The following is a 23165-nucleotide window of genomic DNA, read 5'->3' as shown; positions in this document are numbered from 1 at the left end:
AACTTGTTCTGCTGTGCGCTTTTTCACAGTGACTATACATCACTTCTCCTTAACCCCTCGCAGTCCTATCTTACATGCACGCCTGCCCTCCCCTCGCATCCACTTCACCGCAACCCCTGCCCAAACGCCCTCCGACTCGTCATCAGTCCCAAGCTCGAGTCCAGCAAGCTCTCTTTACCCCAGCGCACCACGCCGTCGTTGCCATCAATACCCTCCATACCGGCCTGCTTGCCCATCTTGTCCGCCATCTTGACGACGCTGAAGCGGATCATGCGCGGGTCCAGCGCCAGCGTGCGCTTGACCTCCTGCTGCGCGGCCGCCGAGCTATCGAACTGCAGGATGAAGTAGTGGCCCGTGTAGTGCTGCGTCTGATGCTTGGTGGTTGGGCGCGGCAGGTCGAACTGGCCCCAGTTCGTGAGCGAGCGGATCGTGCCTTTGGAGTTGAGGATCGTGCGGCCGGTGTTGGTGGCGATTCTGGAGGTGAGCTGCGTTAGTCTCGGGGTCGTAGAAATTGGGCGACTGGGTGTGGGTGGCTTGGGGAGATGACCGCCCGGAGTGCTGGCCGAGCGCCCGCTTGTCACAAGGAGGAGAGGGAAACGTACTCTTTGATGTGCGCAATGTTGCCGGGTCGGACCTGAAGTTGTCAGCGCGATTGTTGTTGAAAAGAACATAGCTTACGCACCACGGCTATTAGTTCGTACAGCATCGTTGTCTTGTCTAGTGATCCGCGAGGACGAAAGATTGATTGCGGCATCTCGAACTTTTGGATCGGAGACGGCGAAACGGCGCGCCAAGCCACAGCGCCGCTGACTCCACTCTTCATCCCGCGGCTGCGGAGCTTGAACTGAGCTCAAGTCAACTTCAGATCTATCTTCATCCTGCGACAACTCGACCCTGAACTGTACATACCATGGCTGCCTCGGTTATGTACAGAGTTCTGCCGGTAGCTCGAGCTGCCGCGCGAGCGAGCGTTGCACCGGCCTTCAGATCGCAAGTGCAGGCCTCGTGGAGGGCTGGTGCTAGGAGGGGGTTTGGCAGCAGTTCGTCTCGTGAGTTTGCGCAAGGGTTCATGTGGTAGGCATACAGCTAACTTGGGCTAGTGCTCGTCAAGAAGTACACCGAAGATCACGAGTGGATCGAGCTGGACGATGGTGGCAAGATTGGTATGCATACCAGTTGTTTCTCACACCACTGTTCCGCCTGGCTAACTAGTAGACAGGCACGATCGGAATCACCACATACGCTGCGCAGCAACTCGGCGACGTTGTGTTCGTAGAGCTACCGGAGGTTGGCACAGAGCTGAAGAAGGGTGACTCCATGGGCGCGGTAGAGTCTGTCAAGAGCGCCAGCGACATCAACGTACCGGTGGGCGGAACGATCACGGAGGCGAATAATGCGCTGGAAGAGAAGCCGGGCAACATCAACAAGAGCCCCGAGGACAGCGCTTGGATGGCCAAGATCGAGGTAGCGGACGCCAGCGAGCTCGAGAATCTGATGGACGCCGAAGCATACAAGGCTTTCACTGACGAGGGCGAATGAATGAGACTGTGGTTCCTGATTGCATGAGAATCTTGTTTCCGTCTTGATTGCTGTTGTACTGACCGAAAAGCGTGGCGCTTACTGACATGGAAGGAGTAGCTACGCACTGCCGCATCCTCACCTTCTATGACCTCCGCCTCAGCAACCATTCATTTCAATCTACAAATATCATTGTTTTCAGGTTTTACTATAACAACCAGCACCGGAATCACCGCTACTGGCTCTGTTCGAGCCTCAGGTCACGATTCCACAAAACGGTGGTAATTGAGCGGGTTCAACTCCTCCTATCCTATCCTCCATTCTTATCCACGATTCAAGAGTGGTCGGTGACACTCAAACACTGAAGAGACTGCGTGTGTGAATATACTATCAAAAACCTCTGGGTTCTCGACTACTGAGATCAAAAAGATCTCCGTAGTTGAGTTTTTGGTTTTTGGCTGGCTGTTCGAATCTTATGGCGACCCGCAGCTTTTGCTTACGCCGGACAACTAGCTCTACTGTCCATTGATGCGCAGCCGAATAGCTCTTTTTGATTGTGCTCAGAATCAACTATTAACTAATTTGCCAGACATTGACTCGATCCTTCTTGGCTGGGGTCACTAGTAATTGATCTTCAATATCACACACACAAACCCACGTTTAAGACGACAGCGAGCGAGGGATGGCCGAGCGGTTGGGGCGCTATCTTCAGGTGGCAGTGGTGTTTCACCTCGTGGGTTCGAGTCCCACTCCCTCCACACTCTGCCGCTACACAGTGTTCTGCTTTTTGCTTGAGGAGAAATCTACGAAGCAAGGGCACTGTGATCAGTACTACCAATGAATCAAAGGCAGAAGGGTCAGCGGTGCCTATCGCATTCAGCTTCGATTGCTTACACGTAGGTGGTCCTCCAGCATCACCAGTGTCACGCCAACATTATACTCGCCTGGCCATTCCGCCTGCTAGATGTCACCATGCTCGGATTGATGATATGCTTTGTAAATGGCCGTATTGTGCGTCACTTACGAGCCTTATCCGCCGTCTTGGTGACGTTAATTGTTGACTTGTACCAGAAGTACTTAAGTTTGGTAACTCCATGCTCTCGAACTTCTCATAATCAGATCGCTACTGCGACGAACTTTTCTTTAACAATCGCGTAATCCACTGAAGAACATGTCTAACCACTTCACTGAAGCGGCCATGGAGATACAGGTGATGCGATCCGAATTCAACTCCATCGAACAGTCTCTGCAGCCCGTACGTCAGCTTCACTTCCAAGGACCGCGACCACTGCATAGGTCTCAAGTCACTGAAGATGCCGAGGAACATGCTGCCCCAGCTCATCCGAGGAGCGAAGACCCCGACCGCAGACCTGCCATGCGCGAGATCACTATCTTCGAAGATGATTATGCTGTTGCACCTCCCGAACGCCGCGATCACGTCGACCTTCCACAAACACTCACAAACGATCCAACAAACGACTTTCATGCCACAGCTGCGCGAAGAATTGCGGCCATGCGCCGACAATACGAGGAATGGAGGCAACGAAACCCCAACCGCCGGCCCGGTCCAGGTCAGCATCTTCAGCCCAACACTGCCGCCAGCAGAGCTACACACAGCTACCAAACTCATATTTGGCAGACTAACGCCCTCGACAGCCCATCTGATGCTACGAGCATGATCTTTGATGGCGCCTCTACCCAGCTTGTTCGTTCAAGCGATGACAAGTCGTGCTGGATCTGTATGATGCAGTACGCGAAAGGAGATGAGATGGCTGTCCTGCCTTGCCCTGGGAGGCATCGCGCTCATCTCTCCTGCTTGAAGGAATGGCACAAAAAGAACTTCAACTGTCCAGTCTGTAGACAAGACTTCGGGTGGAAGATCTCTGTGGCTTAGGATTGGGGCAGGCGTTCAGAAGCCTGAGAGTATGACAAAAAACACATGGAGAGGATATGAGCAATGGCTTGAGGTCCTACGGTGCGGTACCGCTCGACTCCATCTGCAACAAATGCATTCTAAATGTAGCTGCGAAAGACTATGGCTACAAAACCTGACATCGGTCACTGATGGCAAAGAGGCCCTTTGTCCCGGGTTTGCCAGCCTCGCAAGCTGGAGACACAAACAATGGATCTTGAAGTTTAGTGGCGAGAGTGCATTGCTATCATTTTCATAGTGCAGTCAGCTTCAATAGGCAAAGCACAAAGATTGATGTGCTTACCTCGAAAAGTCATTGCTCAGTCCCTCTACTACCCAAGCTTCTTGGTAGAGATAAATACTGAAGCACAGGCCATTCAGACCAACCATAGCATAACATCTTTCAGAACAACCGCGACACACACTCTAGGTCACACTCCGAGACAGACTTCGAAACATCCCCTGAAATCATGAAGCTTACTCTGCTCATCTCAACGGCTCTTGCCGTCATCCCTCTGGTCTCAGCCTACGCGATCGCTAACGTTGACGCTAGTGCAACCGACATCAACGAGGTCGCCGAGACTGATTATCAGGATGACCTTGCACTTGCCGCTCGTGCCGCGCCGATAAAGGGAATAGACTGCAAAACCGTAACGGGGCCGTTCAAGGATGCGTGCAACGTGTGCAAGGAGAAGAAAATGTCGTCGGTCGTGTGCGCATCGTAAGCCCTCCTGCACTTTCATTACTCTTGTCACTTCGGGCTAACTAGAGATAGTATGTTTATCAACTGGACCTAGAGTTTGCTCGCTCTGGTGCTCGCTTTGGGTACTCGGGCTGTAAGGTGACTGGACACGCGGGTACGCTGGATGGGATGTGCTCATACAGCTGGGCCCCAGGGTTCCCCTCAGTCCAGCTTCAATATACAAAAGTACATAGATGTTATTCAGAGACTTGCGTTCCTCTCGCAGATTCCACATACTCGCTTTATCATGAATAACTAGTCACGTGAGGCTGTTGATAGTAAGTCTGGTAACACTGAAGCTCTGGGCAGTACAAGATAACCAAGAGGAGTTTATTGTAATCGTACTTGAATTCCTCATCGATAGTGGGTATATCTACAATGGCTCAATGTAAGGACCCATATTTGGGTTGTTCTTGTAGCAGTATTTATTACTCCTATCCATGGTCTGCGCCACAAGCCTCGATGTTTGCGGAATATCGTGCAATGGTAGGTATTTCCGGCGGAAACTATAAATTGAATACTCTTGATGCCAGTATCACTCTTATGGAGTGATCTCTTATGGAGTGATACTGCATCGTTGTCAGAGCCATCTGAGCGCGGGTTACTCCGGAGTAATAGCGCACCTGATGCCAAGAGGCAGTGAAACCTTGGCACTGGACCATCTGTTAAGAACGCTTCTAATCGATTTCCTTCGTGCTTGATGAAACGTGCCATTTCTCTCTCAAGTTCGGGATGCAAGGGTCGTGACTTGAGTACTTCCTCATTCTGAGTCAGTCGTGACTTTCATCTTAACATGATCGGAAGCGAAATATGCTCTCGATCCGAACTCTGTGCCCAGCCACATGCTACTGAGCCTTGTGGCATATGAACAGCAAGGATGCAGTCACTTCTTAAGTCACAGCTTAGCAACGCGTAGACTCAGCCTTATTTCACTTTGCCGGCATGTGACTCCGTTTGTCACCACGTCACTGGTGAGCAGGTGTTTGACGACCTTTAGGCAGAAATACCTCCCCGCCTTGGCATTGTGGGGGTGACTTCCCTGCGCCGTTGCAACTTTGGATGCTGCAGTTATCACTCCATTGTAATTCCTCCTGTTGTTAATCCGACGTTGCGCACGCCAAGAGGGCTCACCAAAGATGCCGGACTCTTCAAACGCCTCTACTCATGTATGGCGCGAGCGAGCGCGATACTGGCAGGGTGTTGCTAGCCAACGCCGCCACGATGCTGCTGAAGCACAAGCAACCGCTGACCAAACCATCCTGCAGCTCAATCAGCAGATCCAACAGCAGCAACAAAACGCCCACAGCGATAGTGCCACGCAGCTACAACAGACCATTCTTCACCTCCGCCAGGAGATCCAGCGTCTAGAGCAGCGAATTTCTAGCATCAACAGTGCACAACTTGCAGACGAGCAGACGGTGGAGTCGAACGAAGGTGCTCAACATGAAAACGACGTTGAAGAGTCCGAGAGCGGTGAACTCGATGCCGAAGAGCCTGCACTTGGAGAATCTGGGGCGGACGATGAAGGGTCTGACAATGGTATAGAAGAGCCTGAGAACGGTGAACTCGACATCGAAGAGCCTGCACTTGAAGAATCTGGAGTCGACGATGAAGAGGTTCAGGCGCCCGAGGGGTTTCCAGTACTCACTCAGGTATCCTTCAGGATTTCAAGCATCATGGTACCGATCTCCACCATCCTTCGAGCCGCCATCAACACCATACTCTCGGATCCCCAAGTCCTGTCAGGTGGTGGATATGTTGTTGGGGGTCTGAATGGCAATTTGGTCCCAACACTAAATGTACCACCACAGCTATTGACCGCCAGCCAACAACAGCCGGTGCCTCCGGCTTCCCAGTCACACGGGACGAACGCTCAAAATGTCCAAGACGAGCCTCGCATCCCAGCTGAGTACCTGCAGCGCATTCGAGATGTGCTTGACCGAGCGGAGATCCCCTTCATGGGCACGAATGCGTTGCAGATCAGTGCAGAAGCGTTGCCAGCGACACCTCCTCCGTCCCTCCACCGAGGCCCACACGCTTACGATACCATCAAGTGGTCTTCGAAAGCCATGCCCACTCGAGACGAAGACGATCTATCCTGCAGTATATGTCGCATGGAGTACGTGGTAGGCGAGACAGTCTGCATCTTGCCATGCGCTGGTCGTCACCACTTTCACCAAGAGTGTATCAAGAACTGGCATAAAGAGGCTTCATTGGATTGTGCCATGTGTCGTGCAAAATTTGTCTGGCGACTGCAGGAGAAGCTGCCGGCCAGTGTCGAGTTCTGACGAGCAGAGCGAGGAAGGCGGACAGAATCTTAAGGATGCCGCTGTGGCTGGACCTGACGCCATTAGACTCTGACCAGGTGTCGAGTTGGGTGCTTGAATGGAAAAGGGCTCAACGACAGTGCGACTCAGTGTTATGTATCAGCTGCAGGATCCAAGTATCAAGACTGTGTGCGCTGTTGTCCGTGGGTGAGTGGTGTCTTTGCAACTACGAGGGATTGAAGGTTCTCTACGAGGCAAGGTTTCAGAGTCGCATGCTTGAATGAGTCATCAGGCAGTGAATGCAGTATTTCGGTTGGTAAAATTGCCCTTTCATCAAAAATTGTAGTACAGGCCGCCAGGGTCCCCGCATGGTTCACGTAAGACTTTATACCACTTCTTCGAATGAGCCACTACTCGCAAGTCCTGCTGTCAAACGGGGTCAAACCAGGAAGCAGCCTTCGGATGCCACGTCGGGCCTCCAACACGGAAAAGGGACTCTTGAAAGCTGGTGACCGGGGTTGCGAAGTACTTTCGACCTGTCACTTTTGGCGGCACTGCATACGAGCGCGATGACGATTATGGAATTAATCGCTGGCATAGATCTGTGAGGAAGCTGTTCAGGCCAGACGGACGGGAGAATTCATGGGATCTCCTCTTCTGTGAGTCTTGGATATCTATGTCGACACTCTTACCAATGTGTACGGTCCGTAGGTACAACCATGCCGACCGTCTGGACCCCTGGATCATCAGGGCGATCAGTGTCGAGGCTTGACCACGGAAGAGATGGGAAACGACCACGATGACGAGGCAGATGACTCGATTCGAGACGCACGGTGTGACTTTCTCCGCGCGATCCTAGCCAAGATTGAGACTGAGATCCGAGGTCAAGGAGCCGACAGCGAGGTGTGGCAGCCTGATGCTCTGATGACGGTGAACAAGCTGCAGCGCAAGTTCGAGGGCTAGGTCAAGGATGCGCTTCGAGAGCGCTCTGTGAGAAATTGAGAGGATGTGTCTGCATGCGATTTGCATTGATGTCGGTCATCGGTCCACTCAACGGGTATCAACACACACCATTCAGCACCTTCCTTTTCGTGCGATCTGCATCTCGCCATTCCCAGATGAAATTGCAGCTAATGACTAACCTCACAAGTCGTCCTTGCAGTACTCGACAACCGGGCGATTCTACCTTCTACCACAAATTCCGCGGTACCCGAGTTCGAAGGGTGGAGTCCTTGCAAGGTTTCCGCCCCTTGCGCCGGCTCTCCCGCTACTCGAGCTCTACCAGGGGTCACCTACCAGATCGGGTATGCCGTAGCTCGGGACCATTTACGTCAGCCAGAGGAACGGTGCGGGATTGAGTTTTGCATAGTCACTACTCCTCACCCATGTACGAAGTATGATGGTGGGCCTGAGGTCATCGGGCCATGCTGAGGGTCGCTGTCGATGCAGCGGATTGAAGCGAGTCCGAAGTGCAGTGGCTAAAGTATCCGGAATCGGCCCGCTCTGCAGGTACTGTAGAGCCGCATCAACAGAACAGGGTTATGTATATGCTTGATCAGAAACAAGCGGTATTATGCCTCCTTGGCCTGGGAAGCTTAAAGCCACTGACTCGAACTGACGCTCGCTCTTTGTTCTTTTGATACTCCCCTACGGCCTATGACCGGTACCTGTTACTGCTGTTGTCCAACCACAGCTCTCGTTTCCCTCCCATTCCATTTCACTCCACTCCACCCCTCTCCTCCTCCCAGTTTCCACTCGTACTCCAACAAACTCGTTGCCCTTTCCTCCCCACACACTACCTGATGTCACTTCGCTAACCCACCAAATTCCAATCCCACACATCCGCATCACAACAGCGCCGCCAACCCCAGCACGCCACCAGCGAGCACGCCCATCGGCGCCACTCCACCCACGCCCAATACCCCAGCCGTCGGCGCCACCGCCGCCGCATTGCCAGAGCTGCTGGAACTGCCACTGCCGCTGCCGCTGCCACTCGCGGCCGTCGCGCTACTCCCTCCACCGCTGCCACCATTAGAAGAAGCGCTGCCGCTGCTGCTAGCATCACTAGTCTCCGCAGCGCCAGAGCCACCACTCCCCTGTGCCGTAGTAGCTGCACCCCCATTGAGGCTCTCGCTGTAGCTGCTGATGAGGGCGCTGTAGTCAGACGCGGTGACGGGGATGCGAGTCACGCAAGACTCGGTTTGCGTCGCGGTGTCGACGGTGCCAGGGCCGGTGCAGATGGGCCAGCCTGGGCAGGTGCTTAGGGTGAGTTGGCCGCCGACGCAGCTGTGAGAGGGGCGTCAGCAGGGAGGGATGGAGGGAGTGGGTGGAGAGTGTAGACTCACCAGTATTCGTTATTATACAGCACGCCAGGGCATTGGGTGCCGCCATTGCTGTCGTTGAGACCGCCGTTGATGGTCTCGCCGGGCTGGTCGGCCGTGTCGGTGATGGTGCCGCTGTCCTGCGCGAAGGCGAGGAGTGGGAGGAGGGTGGCGACGGCGACGTGGGAGTAATGCATTTTTCCTTCTTGGAGAGTGGGATTGCTTGGTGTAGAGCTAGAAGGTGCTTCGTCAAGAGAAGGATGTGAGGGTTTGATTGTGTCGTTTAATGGATGAGTTTGGAGGAGGTAAGTGTTGTGCGAGATGCAATCAGAAGCGATGGATGTTGATGAGCGTTGACAGAACGCCACTTGAAGGTGGAGGGCCGACAAGATGTCTTCTTATAGTCCAGTACAGCTCCTCGTACCGGTACCTGCATCAATGACATTGTCGATCCCACAGCCCTGTAGGGTAGCGCTTGAGTAGAAGCTGAACCTTCTTTGCCGGAGCTAGTAAGCAGTAACCTAGGTCGGCCGATCAAGGCGTGGTCATCGTGCTCAGTACGAGGTCGAGACTGGGTTCGACAAGCCTGGCCATGCTTACCAGAAGTCATCTACTGTAGTAGTACAATAGAGCAGCCGGACATGGCAAGTCAGGCATCGCACAGTGGCAGCGCCACACTAGTACGCAGTATGTTGGCCGAGACAACCAACATCAAGATCACCAAGCACAGTACCAGTAGATTAAGCTTTATTCTCTGAAGGAGGATCTTCAGCCCCTGACGACGTCGGCTGAGGCAGCCTAGCCTGACTCTGGAAACTCCGCTGAATTAGAGACAACTTAAAAAGCGCCGCTGGGGGAAGGAAGTTGGGACGCCTCGTGCAGCTCACATCCGTGCCGGCAGCAGTACTGAATCCCCCAAATCTTACTATCACAGGATCGAGGCATGCATGTCGACCTTTCACTGTCCGGGGCAGGAGCCAAAGGGGGAACCTGAATGAAAGCTTGCGTGAATCAAAGGTGCGAGAGTCCTTAAGTTTTCTACTGGATTTCCTGGTTTAGTCTGGACCCTGGAAATGTAGTTATGCCAGGCCAAAACGTGCTCGAGTGCGAGACTCGCCTTGCAGGATAGAGAGGTGCCAGCAGCTGCCCAGCGAGCAGGAGAAGGAATGAGGCTGCTTGGCATCGAGACGGCCACAGCGTCTCTAGCATGCGAAGCACCGTTCGGCCTGATGACTGGTCCGGTAGTAGCTACACCAGCCTCCTACATAAGTTACGACCCAGCACAACCTTCATAGGCAACTGCATTCGGTCGCAACTACGCTGAAGCTCATACCGGAAATAAAGCCGCAGTTCGTGGTAGGGCGGACTCGTAAGGCCAATAGCGCAAGCCCCTGTGCCGCGGAGCCTCGTCCATTCCGCTGGCCTCGAGGCTGGCAGATACAACAGCCTCTCATCGTGAACAGTGCATGTTTGGGGTCCTTCGTCACTTCTATTGGTGTGTACGGCACACATCACCAAGCATCTGTACTATCAGACACCTCAAAATAGCACAGAAGGCAGAGAATGTCACTCCCATCCTCTCCGCCTTGGCACCTTTCACTTCCCTCTCACTCCGCCTTTACTTTCACCACACCAACGCACACAAATACAAAGGCGGTGAACAACCACTTAGCACTAGGGTGGCAGAATACCGCATTTCCTGCCACCGTGTGAAAAGAACGTGACTGCTGCCTGATTCTAGCCCGCCCAACACTGACACCACGACTATGCGTCAACCTGTCACCAACACCCGCCTCAACAGCTCGTCGCGGATCAGGCGCTCCATAACTTCCTTCTTCGCTCGGCGAGCAACCGTCGTGATGGCTTCAAGCTCATCGTTTCCATCAACCGCGAAAGAGGAGCGAAGTCAGGGATCGGAACAGCAACAGGGACAGCGCTTGACCGTTGACGAGCCGCAACTGGAGCTCACCTCAGACGCCACTTCCCAACTGCTTCATCCTCACCTTGCTCCTGAAGACGGGGAGACCTCGCTATCGGCAGACGTCAACACACTCACCAACGATCTCGATTCGAAAGAGACATCATTAGACAACATCGACCCTGCAGTCGAACCTAATCTCACGATGCCCAAGCACGGCGACCTCATCCCAAACAAGCGCATCATCGACTCCAAGACTAGCCGCTACTTCTACCAGACACCTTTCCGCCACTGGGATTCTCCGTTCAGCAGCGATGTCACCAAGACTCCCCCTTTAGGCAAGCCTGCGTTCGGCAACAAGGCACCTGTTCCATGCACAGCAGGCGAGCAGCAACCTCAAGCTTCTCCCGGCAAATTCGACGAACTCAAGCGCCTGCACGAGGAGAACTCGCGGCTGCGCAAAGAGAGTGTCGCCATCATCAAACAAGCCGACCACAACCGGAAAGTCCTGCTTGCTGAGAACAACCGTTTGCGTACCGCTCCCACCGACCGCCTTCACGATGACCGTCAAGCAAAGCCCGAGGCCGAACTCGACAGACACAACAAGGAGCTGAGCCACGAGCTACAAGCCAAAGAAACGAACCACTCGACCGCCGACATCAAGGAGATCCAGCGCCTCGAAGACTTGCTCGTGCAAGAGCGCAACAGCCACGACCTCTTCCGCAGCATCCAACAGAGCCTGCACGACCAAGCCCAGGACGACCTCACACAGACACAACAAGAGCTCGCCCTTACCCAAGCCGCCCTGTACAAAGCCCACGAGAAGATGAAAGCCGACCGCAAGTCTCACCAAGAAGGCCTCGCCGCCCAAAAAGCCGTGACCCGTGGCCTCGACCGGGCCCTCGCCGCGCGCGACACGTCCCTCGCCTCCAAAACCGCACAGATCCGCGCCAAAGACGAGCGGCTCGAGGCGCTGAAGCTCGATCTGCAGCTGCTGCGCGGGGACAACGTCAAGTACCTGGCGGCGCTGACGCGCAGTCTGGACGAGAACCGCAATTCGCGCCGCACGCTGGCGAACCGCAGCCTGGCCATCTTTGCGTTGGAGACGCGGGTCTTGGAGCTGAATACGAAGTTGCGGCGGGAGAGGGAGGCCGGTGCGAGGGGGGTTTGGGGTCGTGAGGAAAATCATCGCTGGTCGTCGAGGCCGACGCCACCAGCAGCAGCAGCAGCAGCAGCAGCAGCAGCAGCAGCCACCGGGGTTGGAAGTGACACTCCCGTCTTCGACCAGGGTCAGGGCAACTGCAACATCTGCCTCGAGCCCTACGTCGAGCACGCCCACGCCACCGCCACCACCCGAGGCCAGCAGCGCGCCGTCCTCCCCTGCGGCCACGTCTTCCACGTCGCCTGCGTGCAGACCTGGCACGCGCGCAGCTTCAACTGCCCGTACTGCCGGCAGGAGTTTGTCTGGCAGTTGGCGAAGCAAGACAATGATGCCACTGCCACGCAAAATGCGACCGCGGTGCCCACACTCCAAGACGGCGGCAGTGTCAATGACGATGGCAGTGGCACAGGCACAGGCACTGGCACTGGCAATGGCAATGGTGGCAGTGGAAGGCCAACGCACCGCGTCCTCCGCCTCCCCTCCCTCTCCGTGATACGCAACCTCCCTGACTTTGCTGAGGGGCTTGAGGAGAACGAAGGCGAAACCGCAGCCGCAGAAGCAGAAGCAGGCAGAGGCGCAGACTCAGGCGTGGGTGCAGAAGGAAACGATGACACAGCTGAGGAATCACTATCACTGCCCTCCGCCGGCGATGAGGACACGGCCCTACCGCAGCCACGCAGCCTGGACGGCACGCATGATGAGCTGCTCGCAGTGCTGCGTGAACCGTTCCCCCCTGCTGGTACCGCGGCAGCGGCTGTGGCAGAAACAGGTTCAGAGCGGCCTCGTGCTTTTGGGCTTGGCGGGCTTAGTGGATTCGGGTTTGGAGACCGGGTTAGGGGCTGGTTAGGAGGACGTGAGTGAGTGAGCGAGTGAGTGAGTGATTTGTAAGGAAGGGGGGAATAGGGGTTGTGGGATCGGGTAGCGCGGTATGGCATGGCGTGGTGGTTGATTTTCTACCAGCTGGGCAGGGTACTAAAAGTTGATGTGGTTAAGCGCCACAAAGCAAACGATGATCCATGGGATCGGTTGCGTGATGGATGGCGAACAAGTGTTGCTGAGGATACTTGAGAAAGCGCCAAGCTCGACCTGCAGGATGTGTGCGCAGGTGAACAAAGTCAGCAAGTGGACGCCATAAAAGGCGTTGTTGACTTTGACTCTCCGTGAGAGGAAGTCAAGCGGGAGAGAATATCTCTTGCAGCAAGCGACAAACAATGGCGCAGCCTAAAAGGGCTGGCTAGCATAGCAATAAACAATCATCTGCCGGTACGAAACGCACCTTCACCTTTAGCTGCGTTGGAAGCTGCATCCCAAGTCCGTAGAGTCATCGCTACTGCGGCGAAGATATGCTCTGGGAAGGGTTTCAGGCATCCTGTGTTGTGTCTCTGTTGTACCTCTGGAATTCTGGTATGTCGTTGCAGTCGTTGTCTGACTTTCCCTGCTCTGTGTAGAGGGGCGTCAGCTGCGCTGTTCAACAGTCCTTTCTGGCGTCCAATAAACACCGTCGGCTATTAAGGCCTGTAGCTCAGAACCCAGCCCAGCCGTACATCGCCTTGCCCATCTGCATCGCAGCCCCCCAAAACGACGACAAACCATCTAACCATCACCACTAATATCGATCATAGCCCACATCTCCGGGCCGATACCGATCCTCATGATACCGCCTATCATCATCCATCCTCCTCCTACGCTCATACTCCCTCCTCACCTCATCTTCGTACCTCGCCTCCGCTTCTCTCCGCTCCATGTCCTCAAGCTCCCTCTCCCTCTCCATGCGTTCTAATTCCCGACGGCGATAGTCCTCTTCGTCCAGCCTCGCTTCTCGGTCGCGGATGTTGCGTTCGCGGCGGTCCAGAAACTCATCGCGGATGCTCTGTTGCATGTAACTCTCGGCACGTTTCTCCGGCATCTCGCCAGGGTAGTGCAGGATGGGGCTCATGGCAGGAGGGCCGGCGCGTGCCCGAGGTGGGTAGTATGAGTCGGGCTCAACGTAGCTGCGAGGCACGACTTCGCCTGCGTAGTCTCGGAAGCCGATCTGGCGGGCCTCGGGGATGCGCTCGGCTGGAGGGTAGTAGCTGCGAGAGTACCGCTGCTTGGAGCGGGATGGCTCTTCGTACACCCTGGTCTCACCGTGGTAGTACTTCTGGCCGCCACGGCTGGGACCAGGGTGATGTTCTCTGTAGACCTTGCGCGGTCGGTCATCGTCAAAGTGGCTACTCCGGCGACCTATGCTTGGGTAAGTCGCGGACGAGGTACGTGAGCTAAGCTCCTCGCGGTCGATAATACCGTAACGAGATTCCGAGCTCGACTCGGACGAGCTGTCACCATGATCGCCCATGTACCGCCGCGTCTGATAATTGGGGGGAAGGATGATGGACTCGGGCTGATCCCGCGACCGTCGCCGTTTACTCTTGGAGCGACGACGGGACCGCGATCGGCTGCCGCCTGGCTCGATAACAGGCATGTCTTCGGGGTCACGGTGGAGCATCGAGTCTAGAGAATCAGCGACCACACCAGCGGGATCTTCGAAGTCGCCGACTTCCACAATTTCACCGTAGATGTCGTCCGCCTCTCGAGACTTGCCCCTTTTCTTGTCCTTTTTGTCTTTTTTATCGCCTCGACCTCTCTCCTCCCTGTAGCCGATCGGCCGTTCGGGCGGGATCTCTGTGGGCAAGGCAGGGTCTTGAAGATCGAGGAGTCCTCCATCCACCATGGGCAGACCACTCTTGTCATCCAAAGGCTTGCCAGACGAGTGAAAGAACTTCTGGTTGCCGAAAGGATCATCCACCAACGAATCTCGACTGGGAGAAGCAGAGCGGTCCTTGTCCTTCTTATCTTTAGTCTTGTCCTTGTCCTTTTTGTCACCTTTGGGCTTGCTCTCGGCGAAAACGTCGACAAGCTCGCCGCCAGACGTGCTGCGATACCTGACGCTCGGTCTCGGCGACGGTAGCCGGCGCTTGAAGATGACATCCATGCTCTTGCACTCGATTCTGCCCGTCCTGCGGTTGACCTTGTTGGACTCGATATAGACGGGCTCCCATCTTGCATTACCCGGTTCCTCATCGTTGAGCTTGTCGACGAGGCGCTGTAGATGGGCCGAGCGCAAACTACTCATGCGCTTGGTCTCTGCCAGCACGGAACCTTTGCCCTTCTTTGCCATTCTCTCGATCTCATTCTGAGGCGCGATGAGAGCACGACGTACGGCCTGGCTCCAGTCGTCCCCCTCTTTTTCAAAACGCCAGTATGCAAAGTTATCTCTGTCAAGCGCCGAGTCTCGCCGGGCCTTGGTATTTGGCTTTACCTCATGGATGCTGAGGCTGGACATGCGCTGGACAGGTGCGGGTTTGATCTCGGTAATGTCATCGTAATCGAAGCGGCCGCCGCCGTCGTCGCGGGGTAGCGGGTCAACGTCGTACCCGGCCCCCGGATCAATGATCTCGATCCCGTGGCTCATCTTTACGAGGAAATGAAGCTCCTGAGATCTGTAGATGGTCTGACAACGTTGTTATAAGAGATGCGGTGTGCGTGACGCTCGGATGAGGGGTGTTTCAGTGACGGGTCGCTTGCCCAATCATACACGCTTGCTGTGTGATGAGTTCACAGCGAATCTCGACACCGTTTCGGAGGGACTGCCGATCTCGGATTCGATCTGGGGCGAAGTCAACAGCATGAAGAGGGCTACAAGAAGGTATGTGTGAGCGACAAAGTGAGGATGCACTCGAGGCTCGGGTTTTGAGTAAACGTCGCCACGTTCCGACGCCCCGTTACTGTGCAGAAGGATCCGCACCGGGCGCTGTCTGGTCGTGGCAGTGGAGAGCTTTGAGGCTCGCCAATGGATGCAATTCGAGTCACAAAACCGGTCGCAGATGTGGGTTGATACAGTCTGCGACCCAGGGCAAGAAAGGCGCGGGCGAAGGTGGAAAGCGGGGCAAAGTGGAGGGAAGAACGAAAGTCCCAGGGCTACCTGTCAACGGGCACTGGCTGGACAGCGGACCAACGCCGTTGGGCAGCATCTGCAGCCATGCGTTGGTGGCATGCAGTAGTGAGAAGCACTGTGCAGATGCGCTAGCCGTGTCGAGAGCTGTGAGGATGCTCACGGAGGGCGGATGTTAGCGGAGACATTGGTTATTAAGATCTGCACAGTGGTCGTGCTCGATCTGAAGAGTAACGAGCAGGCAGAGGCGTTTCAGATACAGGTACGTTCTCAACGACTTTAAAGGGAATAGAGAAGAGGCCGAAGCGCTGGCAGACGCGATGCGAATCAGGCGATCACGTGATCACGTGATCATAGCCATCATTGCGTGTAGCAAGTGTTGTCGAGGTACAGAAACATGGATCATGCCAAGGTGGACTGTCGAGAGAAGCAGTGTATGAGCGGGTGAAGGATCAAGACATGGGTTGCTTTGCCGACACCTTGCTGTCAATGTATTGTCAATGAATCGAGAGTTCATCGGTTCGTCTGTTACAATCAAGTGAGGCAGTGAACGATGGCGACGCCCTGTGCACCCACAGATTCGGTCTCAGCGAACACAGGTTTGATCGATCGGGGGGCCATCGTGCCTCGCTTCGCAGTATCCCACCTAGACTACAATCTGCACATCTTCGTTGCTGCCTATCTGGTATTCATGCAAGCAACAGCAATCTGACAGCATGGCGGTCCAGTCGCCTGACAGCGCATGAGCCCACTTCTGGCGGCCACTCTCGACAAGGGTTGGAGGTGAAGCGATGGTTCGCGGGGCAAAAGAGCTCCATCTCGTATCATGCAGGCCGGCGCGGTTGCCTGATCTTGGCCAGGACTTGCCATGGAGGGAGAAGGGGGACTGATGCTCGCCATAGAATAGAATCATGTACATGCTCAGCATGAAATGTAGCAGATCCTTAACGTTTCAACCGCAATCAGTCGGACGGTAAGCTCTGCGGGCAGATTGTCAGTGGTCAGGTAGGTGCGAGCATTGAGAATCCAAGGAATCCTTCCAATCAGAACGCTCCGCATCTATACATCGGAAGTAGATGAGGCTGCACATGTGCAATTGAATTCGTCCAGGTAGATGAAAAAGAAGAGCAGAAACGAAACATCCGGGGATAGGGCTTTGTATCAACAAGTGGAGGGATGTGCAGTGGCTTGCGGCGGGGTACCGGCACAGCCCTACAGCAGGGCTGCGGCTTTTGCGGCTGTGCTATCCGTCTCTTACGCAAGGCAGAATGCGAAGCAGAATGCATCCCTGTTAGAAACTCCACTGGCAGTCTCTTTTGCTTGTGGGACACATGTCCAAGTCATCGTCACCGGGTCTTGGTATTCGTACCTGCAGAGGAAGTATGGTTTGTGGGACGGATACATCGGCGGTCGCAATTGAGATATTTTTTTTTGGCTAGTCGTCTGCCTAGCGGTCACGGCGACTGCAAGGGGAGTACCACCGGGGACTTTGCAACACCATGACTCGGTGCCACGACCGGCGGACTATGATGGCAATGATGGCAGCCCAGGACTCCGGTCCGCCCGTATAGTGGTGTGATTCAGATTATTGATTCCACAACTACGGAGTCCAGTGGACATTTAGCGAGCGGGACCCCTAACATGATGGAGTCCCGGCTCCTTGCTTATACGGGCGCGGCTCTTCCTTGCCGATGACTAACCGTGGTTACTCTAGCAGTGGAGTGGAATTGGAGGATAGAGTGTAGATGTTGATACATTGGTCATCGATTATTATATGGCATGCTCAGCAGGCTGCTGCTGGCTCAACCCAACCCAAGCCTGTTCTCCTTCCCCTGGAGGTAATAGAATTCATAACTGATCATTCGCTTCGTTGAAACGCTCATACTTTTTGGTTGCTCAAGACATGGCTCACTCCTCTCGGCCTGATTTGGACTAACTTGGTCATGCAGCAAGGCCAACGCGGCTTGATCTCCGCTCTGTCGGGTAATGGTAATAGTAGTCGGTGCTAGCGGGCCCACAGTACTGACCGGTGTACTGGGATTCACCGGGTCTCCGCTGGGATGATTGAATGGATCGCACAAGAGTGTCTTCGAGCACACGCTCCTGATGTAGTAGTTGCTCGACGGAGCCGAGGCATCGGTCGTGGGCCACGCGCAGACCCTCGCTCTCTTCGGCGCCCTCGACGGTGCAGATGGACATGATGCTTGCTAGTCGGACTCGTTGTGTCTGGAATTGAGCTTCGATCATGCGCTCGCTGCACTCCCAGTCGTAGGTCTCGCGATGTGTGGGTGAAGAGGCACGCGAGGATTGTTGTCTCTTTGGCTGAACAGTGTCATATTTGGATGACAGAGGGATGCGGGTGTAGACGAGTGTGGCCAGCTTCCAGATATCGCAGAAGATGCAGTGACGAGTGCAAACACCGCAGACGACTCTTTGGTTGGCATTGGGCCGAATCCCCTGGAGAAGGGCTTGCTTGGATCGACAAGGCATTGCTGTAATATGGAGTGTAGGTATTGGTGAGCTGGAAGGTTATATGCCTGGAGCTGTGAACTGTGGTCTCGGTTCTGGAAGACAAGAGATCTGTTACGAAGGGGGCGAGAAGCGGATGACTTATAGATGACTGAAACGGACTCAGGCAGAGGTATATACAACACGCTCACCGTTGCGGCATGTCAAAGCGTAACTCAAAATTCCCAAGCTGGCAGGGGTCATACAACAGCAAGGGTCTTGACACGTGGAGCATCAAGGGTAATTCCAAAAGGACAGCGACCATGGTGACTACTCTGGTGAGTCTACGGAGTATCCTGAGTCACCGCTTGACAGAGTGCCATCGTCGCAACGTCGTATCCAGCGGTGCGGAAACACCACGGACTGATTGGGCGGCTGCCATCATTGACTCCGTTGCGGCTGACGGGGGGCGTCGGTGAGAAAGTGCCAGCGCCAGCGCCAAAACGCCAAAGGTCCTGCAGCACATTGCAAAGTGCCCCAAGCGCCCCACGCGCCTCAAGTGCCCCTCCAATGATTAATCACGGGCACTCCGGAGCCTCATCTCCACGATCGACTGGGATCAGCATGAAATCAGCACTACTGGGCTGCCTTACCACTAGACACTGCATCAATATTGATAAAGCATGGCCGCTGCCATACTAGATTGTAGTCCGTCTGACCCTCCACGCGCGGTCGCCTCAACTCGACACCGTCGCGATCCTTACTACCTTACTCTCTCAGAGCGCAACCAGTCGTTGCCGACAGCCACGGGCCTGCAACGGAACCTTCCATTAGTCTCCTCTGACATTCTCAGTCAGGACTGCAATCATGTTTGAGCACGGGTGCACAGAAACACCCAATGGCAGCCAAAATCTTGGGTGGCTCGTATTCTTGCTGTCCAGACCCCCCCCCTCCTCATCACTGAAGCTCGCAACTTTCAGCCACGCCTCATTCTCGATTCTAGAATCAATCATCCAATAATTGCCCTGCATCTCTGACAGCATGCCACCGCGTTCAAACGATTACCACGTTACGAATGTCATGGCCCTGCTCCCGAAGTCTACCCGCTTACAAAACATCCTTGACAAAAATCACGATGGTCTACAGCTCCCCAAGCCGAACATCGTGCGTAAAGTCATCCTGTGCCCGGGCCTCCTCGCCTATCGCAACGATGAATCCTAATTTTGAGCTCTACCAATCCCGCCCGCCATCTGGATCAGATGCCAGGCGGTAGCTTTCGCTCAACACCACCTCATTGGCCTCCCGGTCTTCTCGAAGGGTCATTTTCGCTTTGGAAAAAGCCTCGAAGTCACCCTTTCCTTGTACTCAGCAGAGTTGCGAGCTCTCTTTCTGACTGGCTCTGCGGATTGGCGGAAATGGGTCTGCCATGGAAATTTCCATGCACGAAACCACCTCTCATACTCTTCGCTTGCAGACCCCCATATAGCTCTACCGCACAGATCTGCACTAGTCCTGATGCGCACCAGTACATGCGAGCGCAACGGCGGCTGATCGTGCCCTACCACCCAGCTCACCACTGATATTTCAGCACGCCTATTACCAGATTCAGCCTCCAATTCCATCAGGCTCAGTAGGTAAGTCTTTGTTTTAGCCATCCGACCACAACCTCAGGTCACAGTCCAGGCACCTCCGACATTCGGCTTCCGTGTTGCAGATGACGCCTCTCATTCCCCGTGCTTCTACCGATCGGTGACCCTCGTAGCCCGTGGGGGCTCACCAAGCCACGACCTATGAACACTACAAAGCCGCTTTTTTTTTTTTGGAGTCACGAGCCAGAAGCCCCAAGTAACATCAGAAACACATTCTGCAAGGTTTGTCGAGGTTTGCTACTCCTGGACTCCGCGGGATAACAATGTCGCTGAGTGAAGTTCCTGCACCCATATCCGCTCTCGCCAACAGCACAGGCACGAGAGGCAAGACCCAGAAAGACAGTGCTTCAGCAGTAAGTGACCTCCCCACACAAATCGCTCACGGTTGCTGGCGTGTTCAACCAAGCGTAGTTCGCCACAGTAACCAAACACGACAAATTTTCTGCGCCGTTTACCAGGTCCTGGGTTCATCGTCATCTATCCCGACTCCCCCCATAGAAGAGGAAGAGGAGGAGGGTCAGCAAAACCTCTCCTCTCACAACACAGGCCTAGATTTCAGCTGCGCCCTTTTTTCCCCTCCTGTCTCTCCCCTCTACCTGCTAGCCTCGTCACCGCAGAAGACAGGCTCCCCGCTGCCCTGTGCGGGTGCAACGTCGCTGTCTCATGTCTCATGTTTGGGGGATGGTGGGTGCGTTCAATATCTGGCGTCACACTTGCTCACTTCTTGACGCCAGCCAGACGACTCTCTCTCTCCCCCCCCCCCCCTTTTTCTTTCCATCCCACTTCCTCAAGGCGCGTCTTACGGACCGGTACGCACGTGCGTACTTCACGCTTGTTTTCATGCACTTCGATTCCCATCTATCCATCCCCTCGGATGGCGTTGTATGACAGTATTGTACGGTGAAGGTAGAGGACGTACAGGACGTACAGGAGGTGGACGAGGTTAGAGACAAGAGTAGAGGTAACGAAAGCCTACGGCCCGCGAATATCATGTTATTCCCCCTTTCTCTCTCTCTCTACCGCTTCTTCGAGTTTACTCCGGATGACCCGCATCTCTCCCACCACCAGTCTTTGCGCCGCCCACCATAAACACCTCCTCATGTACCTCATTCCTCGAAAATCCGGGTCGTTTCTCATTATTATTATTGGCATTCTCCCACATTCGCCTCCTCGACCGCCCTCTCAACGTTCCACGTGCCGAGATAACTCCCCAAATCACTCACCACGGCATCGAGGTCAAATTCATCTCCTTCCCCCTCCATATCCGCCTCCACATCCACGTCTAAGTCCTTCCCGAAAACCTGACTCCGCCGCCCCAGAGTCCCGCCGTTCTCAATGGCAAACATGTCCAACTGCCGCGGCTGCTGCGCGTCTTGCTTCTCGGACCCGGTCGTCGATTGGTACGTCCCGTTTGTGCCGCCGGGAGCAGAAGCACCCGTGGCGGTCAAGGTCGTGCCGGGCGGTGCGGAGGAGAAGGGCTGCGAGCGAGATTTGAGGATGCCTTTGTGGCCGGAAGTGGTCTTCTTCTGTGGTGCTGGGACGGAGAACATGTCAGACACAGAAGGGAGGCTATCATTGGCGGTCGCAGGGTTGCGGTCGTTCATCGTTGGTGAGTCGAGGCCGTAAGCCTCATCATCGGGATTATCGAGACCATCGACGAGTGCGCTTTTTTCGGCGGCATAAAAGACGGTCGGGGTAGTGGCTGTTTTCCGCACCTTGAGACCGGCTTTGATGGAAGATTGTGATTCTTCAGAGGCAGGATCCAAAGCAAAGGATGTCTTCTTTTTGCTGCTGCGTGTCTTGGGTTTGGGTTTCGTTGGGACCTTGGTCACCGTGACGGGTGATTTGGCCTGTATTTGCTTCGTTGCGAGCTTCTTAATGGTGCTGATGGCGAAGGGCTTGATGCTGCCGCCAAGTAGTGCTTGCGTATCAGGATTGCGAACTGGCGTTTCCACCTTCCCCTCATCTTCTCCGTTCTGAATCACTGACGGCTCCTGTATGGCGTCAAATGCAGAATCTTGCCTTTGGGTTATAGCTTGGTCAGTCGGTACTTTGACCGGCTGCAGAAGCTCTGCCGTGCTTTGAACATTGGATACGCCGTCCGGACCTGGAACTGTAGAAACGACCTGTGCACTAGGTAGGTGGTTGGCTGTAGTAGTTTTAGAGGTCTCCGTTGATAACGCAGGCTTCAGGACTAGCCTTTCGACCACCGTCCCTTTCTCTGCAATTGGGGCCGATTTCGAACCTGCGTCGCCGTCGTCGACACCACTTTCAACATTGATCTTCGCCGCGTCCGAAGCGAGAACTGCCGTGGCTTTGGCATCGATCGGCTTTGGACATGTCTTCCTCACCCGGCGATATTCGAAGCCAGGTAGACTGGTAGATGGTGCAAGTTTATGAACAGACCGAATCTTTTGCTCAAGGATTGCAGCTTCGGCTCTGTTTTGACTCTCGTGCGTTTGTTGAGTCGACAGTTCATGGGCTGCGGCTTTGGGAGAAGCTTGACCAAGGTCTTGCTTAGAGCTGAACCGCGTTGCCCAATCTCCCACCTGCGTATCGTGGTTTTGGCCCCCAGCAGACACGGGTCTTTGGATAGCACTGTCCGGAGTAGGCAGATGATGCTCACGGGAGGCCGGTGTAGGCGAACTGCGAATGTCCGGCTGTCGCTCGCTCGTGATTCTGAAGTTATCGTTCGTCCTCAACCAGTCCTCAATCCGCCTTGCACTTGTTGGTGTAAGGTGCGTACGGTTCGCCTCGGATGCGTTGTATGCTTTTTTGAAAACATTGGTTACAGCTCTCTGCTGTGCCAAAAGCGTTTGAGTGAATTCAATGTCATCATCGGCGCCCGTTAAGTCAATGCACTCGGGCTCGTGTCCTTTCCTCATGCTGGTCTCGGCAATGGCTGGCACTCTCGCAGATCTCACATTCGTATGCCGAGCCGCAGTCTCAGGCACTTCGATCTCAACATCCATAAAATCACGTTTCGTCCTCCACGGATTGTTCCAGCCCCCATCGAAAGGCCCTTTGAGCCCAGCAGTCATGATAAAGATCTGATCGCCTCTCAAGTAGCTCTCAGCGTTATCTCTGACAGTCCGCCGCCTTTTCGCCGCCCTCTTGGCCGCTTCCTCTTCCGCTTCATCGGTCCATTGCTCGTACACGACCGTGCCGGGGCAGAATGGGATCTCATCGATGTCTAGTGGCGAGACGGGACGGGGGTATGGCGGAGCTTTGGCTCGGACCGTCGGTGCAGCCATGGCTGAAGGAGCAACGACGTGGGACAGTCAACGGGCTCAAAAA

General features: G+C 54.9%; 8 protein-coding genes and 1 non-coding gene across 9 annotated transcripts; 4 read left to right on the top strand and 5 right to left on the bottom strand.

Moving 5' to 3' along the window:
- Positions 1 to 104: 104 nt before the first annotated feature.
- HMPREF1541_09849 (ribosomal protein S6) lies at positions 105 to 754 on the bottom strand (the record flags this gene model as incomplete). The annotated part of the gene is made up of 3 exons (XM_008714521.1): positions 105 to 474; positions 603 to 634; positions 683 to 754. 3 exons carry the CDS (start codon positions 752 to 754, stop codon positions 105 to 107), a joined length of 474 nt encoding a protein of 157 aa, XP_008712743.1.
- Positions 755 to 910: 156 nt separating this feature from the next.
- Positions 911 to 1539, top strand: HMPREF1541_09848 (glycine cleavage system H protein; the record flags this gene model as incomplete). Its single annotated transcript, XM_008714520.1, has 3 exons — positions 911 to 1049; positions 1101 to 1163; positions 1220 to 1539. 3 exons carry the CDS (start codon positions 911 to 913, stop codon positions 1537 to 1539), a joined length of 522 nt encoding a protein of 173 aa, XP_008712742.1.
- Positions 1540 to 2194: 655 nt separating this feature from the next.
- HMPREF1541_09847 lies at positions 2195 to 2276 on the top strand. The gene has a single exon. It is a non-coding gene; the product is annotated as a tRNA-Leu (tRNA).
- A 3032-nt stretch (positions 2277 to 5308) lies between these two features.
- HMPREF1541_09846 (uncharacterized protein) lies at positions 5309 to 6460 on the top strand (the record flags this gene model as incomplete). The annotated part of the gene is made up of 1 exon (XM_008714519.1): positions 5309 to 6460. The coding sequence occupies one exon, from the start codon at positions 5309 to 5311 to the stop codon at positions 6458 to 6460; it is 1152 nt and encodes a 383-aa protein (XP_008712741.1).
- A 1826-nt stretch (positions 6461 to 8286) lies between these two features.
- On the bottom strand, positions 8287 to 8957 carry HMPREF1541_09845 (uncharacterized protein; the record flags this gene model as incomplete). Its single annotated transcript, XM_008714518.1, has 2 exons — positions 8287 to 8725; positions 8785 to 8957. 2 exons carry the CDS (start codon positions 8955 to 8957, stop codon positions 8287 to 8289), a joined length of 612 nt encoding a protein of 203 aa, XP_008712740.1.
- Positions 8958 to 10619: 1662 nt separating this feature from the next.
- Positions 10620 to 12701, top strand: HMPREF1541_09844 (uncharacterized protein; the record flags this gene model as incomplete). Its single annotated transcript, XM_008714517.1, has 1 exon — positions 10620 to 12701. The coding sequence occupies one exon, from the start codon at positions 10620 to 10622 to the stop codon at positions 12699 to 12701; it is 2082 nt and encodes a 693-aa protein (XP_008712739.1).
- A 745-nt stretch (positions 12702 to 13446) lies between these two features.
- On the bottom strand, positions 13447 to 15291 carry HMPREF1541_09843 (uncharacterized protein; the record flags this gene model as incomplete). Its single annotated transcript, XM_008714516.1, has 1 exon — positions 13447 to 15291. The coding sequence occupies one exon, from the start codon at positions 15289 to 15291 to the stop codon at positions 13447 to 13449; it is 1845 nt and encodes a 614-aa protein (XP_008712738.1).
- A 2421-nt stretch (positions 15292 to 17712) lies between these two features.
- Positions 17713 to 18261, bottom strand: HMPREF1541_09842 (uncharacterized protein; the record flags this gene model as incomplete). The annotated part of the gene is made up of 1 exon (XM_008714515.1): positions 17713 to 18261. One exon carries the CDS (start codon positions 18259 to 18261, stop codon positions 17713 to 17715), a length of 549 nt encoding a protein of 182 aa, XP_008712737.1.
- A 2749-nt stretch (positions 18262 to 21010) lies between these two features.
- On the bottom strand, positions 21011 to 23122 carry HMPREF1541_09841 (uncharacterized protein; the record flags this gene model as incomplete). Its single annotated transcript, XM_008714514.1, has 1 exon — positions 21011 to 23122. The coding sequence occupies one exon, from the start codon at positions 23120 to 23122 to the stop codon at positions 21011 to 21013; it is 2112 nt and encodes a 703-aa protein (XP_008712736.1).
- Between the last annotated feature and the right edge of the window lie 43 nt (positions 23123 to 23165).

This window comes from Cyphellophora europaea (genome assembly GCF_000365145.1).
Source record: "Cyphellophora europaea CBS 101466 unplaced genomic scaffold supercont1.11, whole genome shotgun sequence".
NCBI classification, from domain to species: domain Eukaryota; kingdom Fungi; phylum Ascomycota; class Eurotiomycetes; order Chaetothyriales; family Cyphellophoraceae; genus Cyphellophora; species Cyphellophora europaea.
Note: the sequence above shows the minus strand (reverse complement) of the source record. Positions and strands in the feature narration are given on the sequence as shown.